This window comes from Perognathus longimembris, chromosome 8 (genome assembly GCF_023159225.1).
Source record: "Perognathus longimembris pacificus isolate PPM17 chromosome 8, ASM2315922v1, whole genome shotgun sequence".
Lineage (NCBI taxonomy): Eukaryota > Metazoa > Chordata > Mammalia > Rodentia > Heteromyidae > Perognathus > Perognathus longimembris.
In genome coordinates, this window is record NC_063168.1 from 27,051,416 (window position 1) to 27,069,550 (window position 18,135).

General features: G+C 50.1%; 1 protein-coding gene across 1 annotated transcript; it reads left to right on the forward strand.

Moving 5' to 3' along the window:
- Nucleotides 1-270: 270 nt before the first annotated feature.
- Nucleotides 271-17,923, forward strand: Emx1 (empty spiracles homeobox 1). The gene is made up of 3 exons (XM_048352738.1): nucleotides 271-1,233; nucleotides 6,795-6,979; nucleotides 17,365-17,923. Exons 1-3 carry the CDS (start codon nucleotides 714-716, stop codon nucleotides 17,530-17,532), a joined length of 873 nt encoding a protein of 290 aa, XP_048208695.1. The 5' UTR covers nucleotides 271-713; the 3' UTR covers nucleotides 17,533-17,923.
- The last annotated feature ends 212 nt before the right edge of the window (nucleotides 17,924-18,135 follow it).

The window sequence follows — 18,135 nt, forward strand, 5'->3', positions numbered from 1 at the left end:
AAGAAGTAAAATGACATCCTAGGTAGGTATGATGAGAAGAGCCGCTGAGAGAAGGGGCTTGGACTTTACTAGCCCCTGGCTCTCCGAGTACTCTCACCCTGGCCTCAGCTTGGGTTCCGAAGGCGGCGGCCACCAGACTCAACTAAAGGGCGGAGTCTCCGACAGAGGCTAAGGACAGGGCGGGGCAAGCGACTAGATCGTCCCGCAAGGGCTCCAGTCCGGTTTTTGCCTCCGACTGCGAACTCCATTTCCCCACCCGCCGCCCCTCGCCCCGCCCCACCCCGCCCCCCACCTTGGGGCAGGTGAGTGGCGGCCAATGGGCGAGCGCGGGGCAGGTGCCCGCTAACTCAGCGGAGCGCCGCAGCCGAGGCCTGGTGGGGCTCTGCAGAGAGGATCCCAGGCGGGGACCGGTCGTGGCGTGACTTGGAAGGGAACGAGGGGGCCTCAGCCCTGGACGGTAGAGCAGCTCTTAGCCACGCAGGCTGCCTGTGCCCGCGCGGAGCTCCGGGAGCCCCGTTGGTCCCCTCTTGGCTGCTCGCTGGAGCCGATGCTCCCGACTGCGTGCGGTGGCTGGACTCCGAGCTAGCTGGGCGCGCACACCCCTCACCGCTCCGCGCCGGGCTCGCTAGCGAGGGCCGAGCGAAGGCGGGCGGGCGGGGGAGGTGAGGGGTGCGTGTGTGTGTGTGTGTGTGTGTGCGTGTGTGTGTGTGTGCATGTGCATGACTGGGTGCACACCCCGCAAGGCGGCAGAGCCAGGACGCCCAGCGCTCCCTGGAGCCCCGCTGCCTCGCCCGACTCCGGCAGCCCTGACCATGTTCCAGCCCGCGGCCAAGCGGGGCTTTACCATAGAGTCCTTGGTGGCCAAGGATGGTAGCACCGGCGGGGGAACTGGCAGCGGGGGCGCGGGCTCCCATCCCCTGGCGGCAGCCGCTTCAGAGGAACCGCTCCGGCCCACAGCACTCAACTACCCTCACCCGAGTGCTGCCGAGGCAGCCTTCGTAAGCGGCTTCCCCACCGCGGCCGCCGCGGGTGCCGGCCGCTCGCTCTACGGCGGGCCGGAGCTTGTGTTCCCCGAAGCCATGAACCACCCTGCGCTGACTGTGCACCCGGCGCACCAGCTGGGAGCCTCCCCGCTGCAGCCTCCGCACTCGTTCTTCGGCGCCCAGCACCGGGACCCTCTCCACTTCTACCCCTGGGTGCTGAGGAACCGCTTCTTCGGCCACCGCTTCCAGGGTGAGTGCCCACGCTGTGCCCCGCTGGCTGGCGTCCGTACCGCGACGACGTTGGGGAGGGTGCGGAGAGGGGTGTCGAGGGGCCGTTAGGAAGTTGTTGGGGAGAAGGTTGCGGGTCCACAAAGATGGATTCTCCCAGTCCTGCGGATCCACCTGTGTTTTGCTGTGGTATCCCACCCGGAGAGTGAGATTGGTACCCCCATGCTTCCCCAGGAATGAGGCTGGTTCCCATGCAAAGTCCAGGTGCATCTCTGGAGCCCCTTTTGACCCCCTTTGGCTTGTCTCTTTCCCCTGGACTGAGCCAGTCCCAGCCCTGAGAGCTCCGGGCTCTCTGCCCTCCCTCTGTCCCAGCTTTGAGTCCGCGTGGTACTTCGCGCTCAAGTTCACCACTAACTCCCAGGCATCCTCCACGGGCGCGTCGGGGTAGGGGAAAGTCCATGCACCAGCCCAGGCTCTAAGGGAAGCAAGGGGCACGAGGAGGTTGAACCGCAGAGTTAATGTTCAGTGTGGGGTGCTCCTCTGTCTGAGGTTGTTCCTCATAACCTTAGCCAGGCTTTTCCAAGTCACAAGTGCCTCTAGGACCTTAGATGGGAAGATTTGCAATGAACAAACTGGCTTCCTCGGTCGCTGGCTGCCTCCGAACCCACCTGGTTGCAGGGGCCGCACAACAATCCTCCCTAGTAGGGATTAAGAAGGAGTGGGGGGCGGGCTTTTAAGGTTCGGTCTAGTCCTAGCCCCCTAGTCTAAACCCAAATGGGCTTGCTAATTAAGATCCCCACAGGCCTTACACACATTTACACACAGAGAGTTCAATTGTTTGAGTTACTCAAAAGAACAGAGTTTCATCTGGTGAAGTGTTGTTCTTTCCTTCAATAAAAATATACTGGCCTTGATTTGTCCAGTAATTGCTTTAGTTCCCACTTATTTTGTTAGTGTAGTCTAGATTTCAGGTTGGTGAGGTTCCATCTCTCAGAGGGAGCTGGGTAATTCAGCTTTTAGTGGAACAACGAAAAACACAAAGCTGGAGCTTTGGCTTCCGGCAGTAAGCCAAGTCAAAGTCACATCGATGTTTGGGATCATTGTTTAGGTCATAAAAGAAAGATGATCTCTAGAAGTTTTGGCTATAGCGACTTGACTGTCTCACAGAAGACTGCTTTTCAGTGTCTTGATTTGTCAGTCAATTATCCGTCCCACCTGACCAATAAGATTCCTACTCGGCAGATCCCACGGATCCAGAGAATGCAATTACTTCAACAAGATTTTTTTGGGGGTGGGGGGGTCAGACTTGTCTCCTCCGAGAATTTCAAAGATTTGCCCAAATCCAAGTCTGGGGGGGGGGGGTGTGGAAACAGGAAGAACTCTTGGGTGTTAGATGCTTGGGGTAAGAGTTCCAGTCACTTAAAAATGCTTACTTATAAAATGAAATGTTTTTACATTTAGCATACTACCGGGTGGGCTCTAGGTCTCAAAATCTAGAGCCCAGAATGAGTTTGAGTGTCCGCCGCTCGTGAGCCGGCGGCGGGAGGGTAAAGGGGTGGTAAAGGTATTTGGACTAGCCGGTCCTAAGCCCTGCCCAGCGGCTCGGCATGACTCCTCCAGAGGTGACTCCCCGGAAGCATCTTCCCGTTTCGAATCCAGACTCCCACGCCCTCCTCGCCGCCTTTCGCACCTCGGCCTCGCCCGCGTAGACCCGGCACGGGAGCTAGAGAAGCATTGACTGAGATCCGAGCCTCCCCACCCAGGCGAGCCCAGATAAATTCTCAGCAAAATTGCCGCTACTTCCCGAGCCTTAGTCCTAGCGGGTATGTTGTGGAGTTGCGCGAATGGTTGGATTTTTCTCTTAAGAACCGTATCTGGACGCGTGTGGAGACGGAGCCAATTCGAACCCAGAAATCTGATGGGCTCCAAAGGACTTTTCTAACCCTGAGATGCTGTGGTCTCGGGGCCCATCGTTGCTGTGGTGGAGCCTTGCGCGCCCCAGAGGCCGAGCGCCCCTCGGTCCCGGTCGAGCCTCCGGGCTGGCAGCCGCGCGGTCCCAGGCCCTCCGGCGCCGCGTTTTCTAGAGAACCGGGTCTCTGTGATGCTCATTTTAGTCCGGTTTGAATGCAAGAAACGAAACCCTACAGGAACGAAAAGGCAATGTTTGCGTGCTTAGCGCTCCCCGGCAGCCGAGTCCCTGCACGCCGGGAAGTGGATTTTCCGCTAAGTGAGATGGTGGAAGAAGAAAAGCGAGACTGGTCAGGATGCCCCGAGAAGCCCCCAGCAGCTCCGGGGCGAAGAAACGGCGAAGACCGAGGCTAGCTGCTTTTCTTGGTTGGTGCTATTTTTTCGGAGATCAGGAACTTTACGGACCGGGGAAAATGCATCCAGCCCGGCGGGACCCTCCGCAGTTGTGGGCTAACGCTTTACAGAGCCTTTGTTCCGGCAACGAGGGGAGGAAGGAGGCTGCGCCGGCTGGCCTGGGGTAAAGAGGTTATCTCCCTCGGCTGGCTAGTGCTCCAGGTCCTTGCCCCCGGCAACTCTGCCCAGTCACTCGTTCCTCCACCCGTGGCAGGCCTGGGCCCCTCCAGTCCGGATGCTGCTCCAGCCCACCGAGCTTCTGGATCCCTAGCTCCCGCTTCCGGCAGCCTCATTCCTGGGAGTGTCTATTGCTAGTTTTCAGCCTTCCTTGAAGAGGCCTGCCTATTTGAGGCTTTAGGAAAACCAAAGTGGGTTCAGTTCCTAACTCTGGGGAAGGCTGAGCCAGCCCTTTCTACTTTCCCACCTGTCCTAGTCTGACAGCCCATTTATCACCGGCTGGAATTATTGCCCCCAAACAGTGCGGCCTGTTTGGGGGCAAGCCTCCAGCTTGTTCTTCTCGCATTACAGTCAAAGGAAATGGAAGCCCTGTAGGAATGACTGGGGAGTTTAAGGATGGACCCCAATCCACAGGTCAGATTGTGTGAAAGGGGCCAGGCACACGGTTCTGTTTTCCTTATAGAAATAAAATATGTGGCAGTTGATCAGTGTGTTGAGATTTAGTTTTGTTTTAACTAGCCTTTTTCTTACTGGGAAAAGCCCTGCCTTTTTTGGAATCAGATAATCAACCATCACTTATCAGCATGTTTTCAGCATTTTTCCAGCCAGTGGTTGGATTTGAAGGAGCTCTGTGTGTCTGCACAAGCATGTGGACAGACTAGGCACACACTAATCTGCATGCCAAGACATTCCAAGGAAGTAGGACCCTTCTTTTAGGAAGTAAGACTATGAACAATCTAGCCTTCCCTGAAACTAGCAAATGAGAATGCAGGTCAGAAGGACCAAGCGAGTTGCTGCCATTTTGCACTCTTGCTTTATTAAAACAACAAGAATAACAACAAAAAAACCAGCATGGCATTTAGCCACACAGGTGACAGACATACAAGAAAGTTACCAAACAATCATTAAAGCAAACCCACTGCAGCAGCGCACTATCGGGCTTTCTCAGCTTCACACTTCCCTGTGTACCTCTGCATCCCACTCACTCGCCTTCCCCAGCGGCAACCTCACTTCTGGCCAGCTTTGGCCAGCCTGCAATTGAAACCAAACCCTGAAAACGGGTCAGCTAGGCTTTTTATTTTTTCTTCTCTGGTTTATTTGTCCAGAGAGGTAACCCCTGATGAGATTTCTCCTGGGCTTCGAATGATGCTGGCTTTTAAAAAGCACTTTATTTTAATACCAGTGATAAATCTCAACTGCCTCTCCGATCTTCCCTTGGTCTACCATATTGGTTCTCACTCCAGAGACTTCAATCTTTTTTATTATTATTATTTTTCCTGGAGTAGACTCCTCATTTTTCTCTTCTGACCACCTCTGGACATCTGATTCTCCACCATCCCAATTTAAACTTCCTTCAGCCAGGTCTGAGGACTGCAAGTCTGCTTTCACCTAGAAAGGCACAATGGTCCCTGCGATGCCCTTGCATCCTGTTTTGAGTTGCACAGACCCAAAAAACTTGAAATGGATATGGATACTGGAGGTTTGTGAGTTCATCTCTGGACTTGAGGCAGTAACACCTCATTCTGAGACAACTGTGAAAAAGCTCCAGTAGCAAACTTGGCCTATGTAAGTCTCCAAAGCCCAGGCATTTTCCACTAGCAAAGAATATCAACAGTTTGTTACCTGGAGAACTTTAACAAGGGCACCTCAATGATGGCCTGTTTCACTTACAGAGTTGTTTCCAGAAATGGGAACATAACTCAGCTGAATTGTCCAAATCATTGTCTTAAGGGCCAAAGAGCAGGTCAAACCCATAGACATCTCTGAAGAAATTAATTGGATCAGTTAATCTCGACAGCCAACTCTTGTCAAAACATTCCATCTCAGCTCTATGTTGGTGGTGGGTCAGAGGACTGTTGTGTACCACAGTCTGAGGATCTATGGGTGATACTGTCAGGGCTTGTTTCAGGTTTGTTAGGCTGTGCAACTAAGACAATGATTGTGTGAGGGCCTAGTGGGGTACACTGAGGGTCTGAGAGTAGAGCCTGTTTTGCTTTTGTACTTCCTGATCACCCCTCTAGCTGTGTCCAGTCCTCTTGATTACAGGTGCCATGTCCAATGTTTGTCAAGGCGTAGTCACACTCTGAAAACCTTGTACAGCAAATGCAAGAATTATCTGTATCTTTTCTGTATTACTGATGGCTGGAGCATATATTTACACCACACCCATGTAGAAACCAATATATCTATATGTTAGAAAGATAACATCCAGATATTTATCCCCATGTTTCTTCAGCATGGACCTATTCAGAGACGATAAGCAGCAAAAAAACAAAACAAAACAAAACAACAACAACAACAAAAAAAACCTCCTGTGAGGACAGGCTTTTATCTTGGATGTTATGTTTCTACAGAGTCTAAAGCCTAAGGAGTCGAAGGTGGGCAAGGGTGAAGAAACCTGAATTTAGATATCCGGGGATTGCCTTGTCTGCTTTTACGAGAGAGACAAGATACAGCCTAGCAGAAGTTTGAAGTGGGTTAGCTGGAAGAGTAGTTTAAGCTGGTATGAGGGGAGAATCCTTGCATACCCTGTAGTCCTTGAACCAGTGTTTGGTATGGGTGTGCTTAACAGGCTAGCTGCTCACCTTTCCAACACTTCAACTCTCTGAAGGAAGGTTGATGCTTCGGGAGCATTTAATTGAAAGCAAACTATTGGGGCCTGGGATGGGGAAATGGTGTGGAGGAAAGCCCAGGGATTTTAGCCAACCCTTGGCCTTTAAGGCCACGCTCCAGGCAAAGTAGCTCTGGGCCAGTCTCATCAGGCCTGGGCTCGCACCTGGCTCTGCTTCTTGGCCCAAAACAGTGGTCTGCCGGGCTGGGGTAGCTCTGAAGTGTGCAGAGGAACCGGGGAGCGGGGTGGACTTAGGTAGTAAAAGGGAAAGGGGAGAAGCAGAGGCGTGCTGTCCAGGACTGTAGTGTAGCGGAGCGCTCAGGGTACGCGGCAGGCCAGGCTGGGCAGCCTCCCCGCGGCGGCCGGGCTGCGGCTCACCGCGCCCCTTCTTTCTGTCTGTACCTGCGTGTGCTGCCTTCGCCGTGGGCTCGCAGCGAGCGACGTACCCCAGGACGGGCTGCTTCTGCACGGGCCCTTCGCGCGCAAGCCCAAGCGGATCCGCACGGCCTTCTCGCCCTCGCAGCTGCTGCGGCTGGAGCGCGCCTTCGAGAAGAACCACTACGTGGTGGGAGCCGAGCGAAAGCAGCTGGCCGGCAGCCTCAGCCTCTCAGAGACACAGGTAAGAACCACTCGGACTCTGGCCCGCCCGGCGCCTGGCGCGGTGCGGCCCCATGCTCGGGGGAGGTGAGGCGCGCGGGTGCGAGGTCCTCCCGCGCTAGAGGCTCACGTCCTAGAGCCCCTTCCCTCGGACTGTGCTTAGCCTGCTGAGGCCATCGGACTCGGATGGCGTTGTGCGGACCCAGAGGGAGCAGAGTAGATGCAAGCCGTGCACGAGGTGTGTGGAGGCCGGCTCGCACAGCCCCTCTGGAGGACCCAGGTTCCCCGGGAGATGGCGGGCGGCGAAGCTGTGTCCGCTGGCACCGACCTCAGCCCGCGGCTAACTCCAGCCAGTCCCTCCCACCGCGGCGGTGGGGCGCTGCAGTGGTAAGATGACCCGGGCTTCCCCGCACCCGCTGCGCTGCGGGTCGCGGGCAAAGCTGGAAAGATCTCGGCTGCCCGCCAGCACGTGTAGTCCGGGAAGGGAGTGTGGGTGTCCTCTGGCTATCCGGACTGCCCGGAGAGGAGCCAGGTCTCGCCTGGGGTCTGAGGGTGTCCCCGATCCCCGCGCAGGCCGGCAGCTAGGGCTCCAGGAAGCACGGAGTGTGCGCGGGGAGTTTCTGCGAGGCCTTCGAAAATGGGGAGATGGGGACGGGTGAAGCCACCCAGTGGGTGAGGGAGGCGGCTTGAACTGGGTAAAGTTACGATAGCTGTGTAATGTTTGGGTAAATGATAGTTTACGAAAAAAATATTTAAGGGAGTCGATAGGAGTTATTGGGCTTACTGTAAGTACTTTGCCACAAATAAATAGTGCTTGGTCTACTTGGATCGGGTCTGCAGGGCTCGGACCTGTGCTCTCTGCTGCCCCGAGTTGGGTTTTAGTGTTTTGATAGGCCTTCGGGTCCTTCCAGCTAACAGATTTGCAACTAAGATGTGAGCACGCCCTGCCCAGCAGCCCTGCAGCTGTCGTAGGCTGGCATTTCACCTTCCACTGCTCTTTCCGGTTACTTTGTCTCCTACTACACAAAAACCCGCTGCCCAGCCCAGGACCAGGAGATGCACTCCCCTGCTTTGGTTGGGGGGCAGCCTGACGCCTTTTATTAGCAGCTAGAGTAGAAAGGAGGACTAGTGAGGGAACCAGAAACCCCAACTGCGCAGTCTGTTTCTTTCACCTTGGCCTCTGGTCTGGTATCTCAGTCGCAGTATCTGCTGGTGCTTCATTAACAATGAACGCATCATTCCCGGCTCCATCGCAGGACCTGCGGGTTTTCAGATTTGCTGGTGGCTGCTCTAAAGTGCAGAGAAAAAGCTTACAAGGCAACAGCCTTGATTTTAAAATGTTTGGAAGAAAGCTATGTTAAAAAAAATAAGTTAATAAAATAACACCTCTTTCCCCTCTTGGCAAACAGTGTTTTGAAATTATTGTTTGAAAAACGAAGTGTCAACTTAAGAATAGTGTTTATAATTAACTTCATTTAAAAGTAATATTTATTAAAACTTAATTACAGAAATGTTAAGAAAGCAAAAACAGTTTATAATCCCACCACCCACAGATCAGTGCTTGTTGAAACAATGTCATTGTTTTAAAACTTACAATTTTTTTAGCTCAGTGAGAGCATTTTTAATTAACTTTCAAACTGAATCTAGTTGCCTGTCAATATTTGCTCCTAACAATGCCAGTTAGTAAACGGACTGATTGTTTCTTTGTTTTATTATGAGACTATCACAAATATGTATTTAGAATAAAAACAGATAGAATGATGGAATTTCTCCAGCTTCACTTGTGGCTAATCTTGGACTTTCTGTAAATGAACATTTTGCATATGGAATAAAGAAAAACTCAATAGAACTGTGAGGAGTTTGGGCCTGCAGGTCCTCTTTATATCTATCTACCTGTAGACATCCTGATGTGGAGAGATGGGCTGGGCAGAGCCCCCAGTCAGACAAATATGCCTTTGAATGTGACTTTGGCCAAGTTGCTCAACCTCTCTCAATTTTGGTTTCTTCATCAAGAAAATCAAGCATATAATATAAACTCAAATAACATTCCAATCCCTTCCTTTCCCTGGGCTTAAAGTAATATGTCAAATTAGTGTCACAATAATGTCTGAACATAGAGTCCCTTTGATCTTCCTGCCACCTCCAATCACCATCAGAGCTATATTTCTGTTACGCTTCTAAATGACCATTTGGATCTAAGCTACTTAATTATTCCTCTCTCAATCATCACCAGACAAACTTACCTGTCATTTTTAGGTATCCACTATTTTGTCAAGCATTGGTTGTTACCATCAACCCCCTGATAAGTATTTCTTCTGTCACTACCTACATTTGCTGCCCAGGACTCTATCATCTGTCCCTCATGTATAGCTGGTTTTGAGGAGTGGTGGTGGTCAGGCGTGGAGTCATGGGGCTTGAACTCAGGGTCTGGGTGCTATCCCTGAGCTCTTTTGCTCAAGGCTAGTGCTTCCCAGTTTGGGCTACAGTGCCACTTTCAGTTTTCTGGTGGCTAATTAGAGATAAGGGTCTCACAGGCTTTCCTGCCCAGAATGGCTTTGAACCACGATTCTCGGATCTTTGCTGAGTGGCTGGAGTTGAGTAGCTGGGAGTACTGCCCACTGGCACCTGGCTATGTGTAGCTGTTTTGTATCTAGCCACCTACATCAGTCTGTTCTCATTAACTGCCCTCAAAAGTAGCTAATTTATGCTCTCTACTACGTTCTTCTTATCAATAACTCCTAATTACATACCTGTTGCTTATCTCCTATCATCTATTTAGTTGTGTTTTTTTTTTCCAGTCCTGGGGCTTGAACTCAAGACCTGAGCACTGTCCCTGGCTTCTTTTTGCCTAAAGCTAGCACTCTACCACTTGAGCCACAGTGCCACTTCTGGCTTTTTCTATATATGTGGTGCCGAGGAATAGAACCTGGAGCTTCATGTATGTAAGGAAAGCATTCTATCACTAGGCATACTCCCAGCTCTTTATTTAGTTTTATCTTTGGTGTATCTATCATCTATCTCAAACTCCTGTCATATAGAGCTATTAGTAACTGGCCACGTATTCAGAAATTTCTGGCTATCTGTTATCTATCTATTCTGGCTTTGTCTTCTCTCCAGGTTGCATCTGTGAGACTCCAAGGTTCCCTTTATCCCTGAATTTCTGAGACTCACATATATCTTCCTTCTCTGTGTTTTTGTATAAACCCCTTTCACACTTTCCTAGTGCTCACAGTAAATATTCTTCATACCATAATGTGCATCAAACTTTACTGTTGTTTTATTATCTGTCATGTACAGACATCAGTCTGTAGATTAGATGTATCCCATCTCTCATATAGCCTTAAAATACAGATCCAGACAGTGATGGTGATTCACATCTATAATCCTAGCTTCTCAAGAGGCTGAGATCTGAGGATTGCAATTGGAAGCCAGCATAGACTTGGAAAGTACAGGAGACTCTTATCTCCAATTAATCACCCAAAAGTCAGAAATAGAGCTGTGGCTCAAGTGGTAGAGTGCCAGTCTTGAGCAACAACAACAAATATAAGGGACAATACTTAGGTCCTGAGTTCAAGTCCCAGTACTAGTGTGTGTGCACATACACACAATACATACATACATACATACATACATACATACATACATACTCCTAGGCCTTGTTCAGGATATTTGCCTTTGGAGGTCCAGGATGGGGACCAGGCAAAAATAAAGAAATAAAAGAAGCTCTCTGCATGATTTTGATAATAGGTCTGAGCTGTGGGAAACAGAGACTAACCCAAGCCTAATTAACACAGGGCCAATCTTAGTGCCCAGCATGGAGCTGATGCTCAATAATCACGTATTAAGTGAGTGGACAAATTTCTTGTGATTACAGACACACTTTATTGGTCATTTCTCTTGTTGCCTGCTGTCAGGGCTCCTCCCTGTCTTCTTTCTGTCTTTCATGCACTTTCATGGCTGATTATTAATTTAAATGCACAAACCTCTTGAGTTAAATAGATTGGTGTGTGAGGGAGCTCAGTATTCACAAAACTTCAGCCAGAGGAGCTAGGTGGCAAGCTATGCCACTTTGTTGACATAGGGTTGTACAATTTAAGTGGCTATTTGTACTGGGATAGCTCGTGCATCAACGCCGTAGGTGAAAGGAAGAGCCCTGGACAATAGCCAGTCAGTTCTTCCTTCTGGTTCTCATTATTTGCTTCTCCCCAATGTGGGCTGAAATTTGACTAGGACGGCAAAATGTAAGCTTTGGTCCTGGTGGCTGGTTGGGCAGACTTAGGCCTGGGTCTGATCAGTGCTCGTGTGCATGCATGTGTATGTATGCATGCCCACAATGTAAAACACATGTGGGTTTACTGTGCATGATGACCAAAGTTCAAGAGATATCACAGGTGTTCATCAGTTGCTAGTAGGTAGACATATGACATGAAGACCACTTTCATGTTCTGTGTTTAATATTATTATCTTGGTGCCGATATTGGTGCTTGAACTCAGGGCAGCTTTTTGGCTCATGACTGGTGTACTACCATTTGAACCATACCTCCAGTTCTGGATACGTTAATTTTAAGAGGAATGAAAGCACTAGATCGCTCCTAGATGATCAGTTGGTCAGTGTGCCAGCTGCCCTCCTGCTCTGAATAAATCAGTAGGTAGAATGTGATCTTTCCTGGGTTTGACATTAGCAGAGCTGTGAGGGGTAAAACAACTGCAGAAAATGTGGTCCTTGGTCTTGGGGAGTCTCATTTAGTGGTGGAGGCTAAGTGCAAAGTGAGGATACTTGCAAAGTATGCTACAGGATGAGCAGTTAGGGGCTGAGTCACAGCTAGGAGCTGAGCTGAGCTGAGCTGAGCTCTTAGAATGTCTCTCACCTGGAAGGCTTGGGACAGAGATACGTGAAAAATTATAGACTGGAGGGAAAGAAGGGGAGGCTAGGGATGTGCAAGTTAAGAGAGAGAACAAGCTATTAACTTTTAGTTGTTATCTTGGAGCCTAAATATACGGAAGGAGGTCTTGGGGCGGGGGGGGGGGGTGGTTAGAGTATACAGTCACCTACCTATGGGGTTTTCCCCACAAAAACATGGAAAGGGACTTTCATGGCTCCCAATCTATTCTAGAGTGATCTGCTCCCCCTCCTTTTTCTGATCTGCCCTTTTGGGAGATGGATGAGAAAGATATCCTTGTGAGATAAATTTTAGGGAAAAGTCAAGAGATCTTTGTCACTAGTTCTTTGTGGTTCTCTCTGTGGACTTGTAAATTCTGGCTCTTCTCTAAGAACTTCCACTCCTCTGACATTCCAGGAGTCCTGTCTATGGGAAAAAAGAGAGATTAGAGTGGTTCTCTGAGGAGCTGGGACAATGGACTTAGCCCTAGGTGAATGTTGTGATCTCACATCAGGGTGAGGGTCAAGAATGGGCTGAAGGAGGTGGACACAAGAAGACTTAGGAAGAATTAGGGCTATGGTTGGTGTGAAGTTGGAGGTGGCCTTAGTCTTAAGAATGGAAACATAGCATGAACACATGATAGGAAATGAAGCCTCAGAGGAGAGGGCAAGGAAGGGAGAAGGCTGAGGAGTGACCCAATGGGTGTCTCCAAGTTGCTATCTATTCTGAGGACTTTCTATGTCTTAGGATGACAGAATATGATGACAAGTTTAAATTAAAGCAGAAGAGATAACAGTGGAACATAAGGAGGAAATTCAAGTCAGTTACAAGATCTTGATAAGGATATCTGAGTTCCTTGAGGAGAGGACTAGCATCCCCCAGAACATGTGCAGGCACCTGGAGCCAGACTCATCCATTGGCAATAGGCAAAGGTTAGGGAAGTGATCGAAAAAAAGGGATCAGACCTCCTTCATTCAAAATAACAGATTACACAAAGAAAACTATTATTTGCTCTGAAATAATGGCTGAGCTTATGGTTTGCTTATTTGACAGTTTGTCTATTCGTCCGTGTATTTATATGGCATACATTAAAAATGCATACATTAACAGTCCTTTAATGAATTGATATCTTCATTCATCCAGAGTGATTTCACATCTTCTTTCTTCCTTACTCAAACTAAGCCTTGCTCCTCTCAACACCCAATCATCTTCCCCCAGTTTTCTCCCAGAGGTGGTAAATCCCTCTACTGTTTTTCCTTAGTACATTTTTGTGTGTGTGCCAGTCCTGGGGCTTGAACTCTGGCCCTGGGCACTGTCCCTGAGCTTTCTGAACTCAAGACTAGCGCTCTAGCGCTTGAGCCATAGTGCTACTTCCTGTTTTTGGTGGTTCATTGGAGATAAGAGTCTCATGGACTCTTCCTGCCTTGGCTGGCTTTGAACTGTGATCCTCAGATCTCAGCCTCCTGAGTAACTAGGATTACAGGCATGAGCCACCTACATCTGTGTCTTCCTTAGTACTTTTTTCTTCTCTTGGTAACAGTGATCTTCCTAGCTATGTACTAATCTACTTGTATATCTCCATGCTCTCACTAGACTATGGGGATCTGGAGAGTCAAAAGTGGTGTATGAATTAGAAAATTAAGAACTAACCTTCATGCAAAAGTATCCATTAAACTAAGGAGAAGGAAAAAAAGTTTTAAAAAAATCCCATCTCTTTAACACTTTGCATTTCCCCAACCACTTTTTTTCTTAAATAATTTTTATTTGAAAATGCTAAAAACAGAGGGATTACAGTTACATAAGCAAAGAGGACGTTTCTTTTTGGACAATGTCATCCCTTCCTTTGCTCTCTCCCAACCACTTTCCTGATTAGTCTTCAGTCCCTCTTCTTCTGATTTTTCTATTTTCCAGGTCAGGCCTTGATACTGTTTGCCTAGAACACAGGGCTAGTCATCTCATCGGTCCAGCTGGATCATCATACAGGGAACAAGTTTTCTGTGATCTAGGCCTCCAAAACCATCTAACATCTTGCTTTGGTTCTCTGGGCTCTCGTGTGTGGTGAGAAGATGAGATAGTAGAGAAAAAGCCAACATCTGGAGTTCACTGTTACTGAGATGGGGAAAAAGTACTAAGGAAGGACAGGCTGATGATAGGGCAGATTCTGTCTAGGAACATTTGAGTGGTGTCTTAACAGTTAAGGGAGTTTCAGAGTAAGTAATTCAGGCCAGAATGGAGTGTCTTGAAAGGGTCTGGCTTCGTGAAGAATCTGAGGAACATTTGGGTGAAGTAAGGGCTTTGACACCACAACGGACCTTTCCCTAGACACAGAGGGGTCAAGTTGAGCAAGGATATCTTCAGCCAGTATTTACCTGTGAGATAATAGTCTCATGGACACTTCCTGTCCTGGCTGGCTTTGACCCATGATCATCAGAGCTCAGCCTCCTGAGTAACTAGGATTACAGGCGTGAGCCATTAGTGCCTGGCTAAAATGGAACTTTGTTATCAGTAATGTATTAGAGAAAATGCAGAAAAGTAGAGGGAAGAAGAGTCACTCATAATTGAGTTCATTCCCTTCTTCTTGTCTATGCATAGATATTGTTTTCCATGGTTGTGACCACACTGTGCCAGAGCTGTGCATCCTGGGGGGTTTTTGCTCTAACATTATGAAGTCATAAATGCCCTGTTATTATATGCTCTGTAAACAGCATCTGGACACTCAGCCCTAGGCTGCTCTGCAGAAGACAGCTAGGCTGCCTAGGGAGGTTGTATACTTGTTTCAAGAGAGCTGCCTCCTTGCCCTCCCTGATTTTATGGAGAAAACAGGATCCCCCTTTACTTGCTATCGGGACCTACTCTAGCCTGAAAGGTGCAGTGCTGGTTCCGTCTAGGGAAGTATGATGGGCCTGTCCCACTAGAGGCCAGTGTGAGATAGTTCCTTCCTGGAAGGAGACTTGGAGCATGTACCTGGGATGGGGCGGGGGGAGGAGAGCAAAAGACAGAAACAATCCTGTCCCTGGTGTTGTCCACCATCACCTGGTGATCTCAAGTAACCAGTCCACTTGTCATTCCTCAGAAATGACACCCTACATGCAGCCCTGAGTCACGCACAGGAGGCAGGGTGAGCTCACCCACCCACTAGCTGGCACAGTCACAGCTCTGGGTGGAGGGCAGGGGCTGGGCTGTCAGCCAATGGTTGTACTGAGAACCATCTAGGGCTCAGGCAGCCCTGTGCCCAAGGATAGGTGGGCATGGAATCCTGGAGCCCTGTGCCCAGAGCATCTGCTATCCTCCTCTATCTACCGAGGAAGAGACACAGAGACCCTAGTTCTGAATCCTGCCCTGAATAATGAAAGAAGAAGCTTCCTGCCTTCACTCCATTCATTCAGGCCAGCTCCAACACTTTCTGGGCCCGTCGTCTTGTCCTAGGTGATTTTCTCCATGAGCACTGAGCTCTGGCTGCCACGGGGCAGATGGCACAGTAGAACCCCTTGGAAGTGGAGATTGTGAGGGGGAATCTGGAAAGGAGAGGGGACAAAGATAGGGTGTATGAGGAAGGTACATCCTGGACTGAAACCATCTTCAGGTCAAGATGCCAGGCCTGTTTTGTGGCTTGGGCCTATGCTTATTCCCAGGCTAAACTGGGGAATCTTCTGAGCACTGAGGCAGCCTTATCCCGGGTTCCAGTCCTATTTACAGCAGTCCCCACTGCTGCTGCCCAAACCCAGGCACTCACCATGGTGCAGTGGGTAGCATCTACTTTATTTAAGCATGCTGCCATTTCCAGTAAACGTTGGACCTTGCCACGGTCCTTCCCTGTGTCCCTTCCCCCAGCGGCCCCCCAAGGAACAAGAGCTGTGAAGTGCCTTGGTGCTGCAAGGGTTCCAAAACACCTTTGTTCTGTGGATGAGGAACTCAAGCCCAGGGAGGGGAAGGGACTTAGCCAAGGTAGTTACCCAGATTCCTCCTGCCAACTCTGAGGAGGTCTTGGGTCTGGCCTGACTCTGCAAGGCTGGTCCAGTGTCATGTAGTCTGGCAGAGTACTGGATGGCTTTCTCCATGCTGCATAGGGAGCCACAGTGTCTCTGGGGTGATGCAGGAAAAGATGTGCAGACTGTGTCCTGGACATTGGACACACTGGAGATGAAGAGAAGGATGACTGGAAATAGGAATAAATTGGGAGGCTTTCTGGAGAAGATGCCCAGAATCACAGGCCTGTCCCTGCCCACTAGTGAGGATGCTTGTCTTGTTTGTACTCCACTCCTTCCCTTATTGGGCTCTCACTGCCTGACACAGAAGTGGGGGGGGGGGGAGTTACTGTGTTCAAATAGGAGCTTATGACTAACTGGGAAAGGTGGCTCCCACCTGTATTCCCAGCTAGTCTAGAGGCAGCCCAGGCAAAAAGTTAATGAGACCTTTTTCTCAACAAATAAGCTAAACATGATGGTATAAATCTGTAATACCAACTATGTGGGAATCATAGGTAGAAGAAGCTCAGTCAGAAGTCTGGACACAGGCAAAAAGTAAGAGACCCTATCTTTGGGGGGGGGGGGGAAACAACAAAAACAGGCTGGCAACATAATACAAGTGGTAGAGCACCTGCCTAACAAATGTAAGGCCTTGAGTTCAAACTCCAGTACTGCCAACACAAAAGCTAAACAAAAACAAATAGGAGGCTGCTTCCATCCTCCAGGATTGTTTCTGACTGCTCCCATGTTAACTGTTCCCCTAGCTGGTCTCTAGGGCCAGTGATGTCGGGGCAGGAAGTACAGAACTGCCTCTGGGTCTCAAACACAACTTTTGTCCTTGTCTATTGGAGGAGGATGAGGGAGCCCTGGTAGTTTTTGGAGTACCCCGAGGAGCTGGCTCCTGAGGGACCAGGCTAAACTGCCACCATGCTCCAACTCTGCTGTCGGGGAGAGGGGTTCCACACAGTACTCTGAAAGTGTCCCCTGATAAAGGGACCTACACATAGCATGTAGGGTTAAGCCTCCGTGGTGATTCCATGACTAGGAGTCTTCTAGCTGCCCCAGGGTCCTGCTCTTGGTGGGGACACCATCTCCTGATTATGAAGGCACATCTGCTCTGCCTCTGTGTAGCAAAAGCCAACCCAAGAGGAGCTCACTGGGTCCCAAATGGTGGCTCTTTACATGTTCTTGCCTTTACTAGTCATTTGACCCTGTGTAGGGGCGATAATTACCTCATATTCAGAAGTTGGCAGAAGCCAAGCTTGCTATACTCTTTCACCTCTGCTTGTTAGGGGAAGGGCTACAAGAACCAGGATGCCCAACAGTTCCACAACCCCCTTCCTTTCTCCATCCCTCTGGTCCAATGTTGTCTTCCTCTCCCACTTCGCTTCTGAAGAACAGTCTTCCTGACCCAGCAGGGGGCAGCTAGCTGAGGGGAGCCCTGACCTCATGTAGCTCAGTTTCCTCCTCTGGCTTCTAGCTCAGCCCGAGTGTGGAGGCCCTGTGGCTATTCTGGAGACATCCTGGGTGTTTCTTATCTGTGCCCCTCATCCCTGGTGCAGGTGAAGGTGTGGTTCCAGAACCGGAGGACAAAGTACAAACGGCAGAAGCTGGAGGAAGAAGGGCCTGAATCCGAGCAGAAGAAGAAGGGTTCCCATCATATCAACCGGTGGCGCATTGCCACGAAGCAGGCCAACGGGGAGGACATCGATGTCACTTCTAATGACTAAGAGAACAGCCATGAACCTGAGGACAGAGTGCTGCTTGCTGCTGGCCAGGCCCTGAGGGGCCCACGCTGGACTCTGGTCACTCCCTGGCCAGGCTGCAGGGAGGCCTCCAGTCACAGCCCCACAGGGCTTGGAGCCTGGGGCCATCACGGGCAGAGGGACAAGAAATGGGCTGGCTGAGGCCTGGGACTGCTTGGCCTTCTCTGTGGAGAGCCTGCCGGCCTGGGTGGGCCTCCTGTTACTACAGCCTCCTGCTGCTCTCCAATTCTCTCATCTCCTTTTTGTTTCGATGCGTTTCTGTTTTAATTTATTTTCCAGGCACCTGCTGTAGTTCTTAGTGATCCCCATGTGTCTCCCTTCCCCATGGGAATAATAAAAGTTTCTCTCTTAATGACACAGGCATCCAACTCCAACCCTAGAGCCTGGGGTGGTGGGTTTCAGCTCTGGGCCCTGTGGGTGCTGGTAGAACAAATGTGTTCAGGACCCTGAGGCATCAGATGGGGCAAGGCCATTCTCTCCTTTGGTGCTGGTCAACCATGGTCGCTCTACTCCAGCTCCACAGCTGGAGAAACTATGGTGAGACATAGGGAAGGACCATCCTGTGTT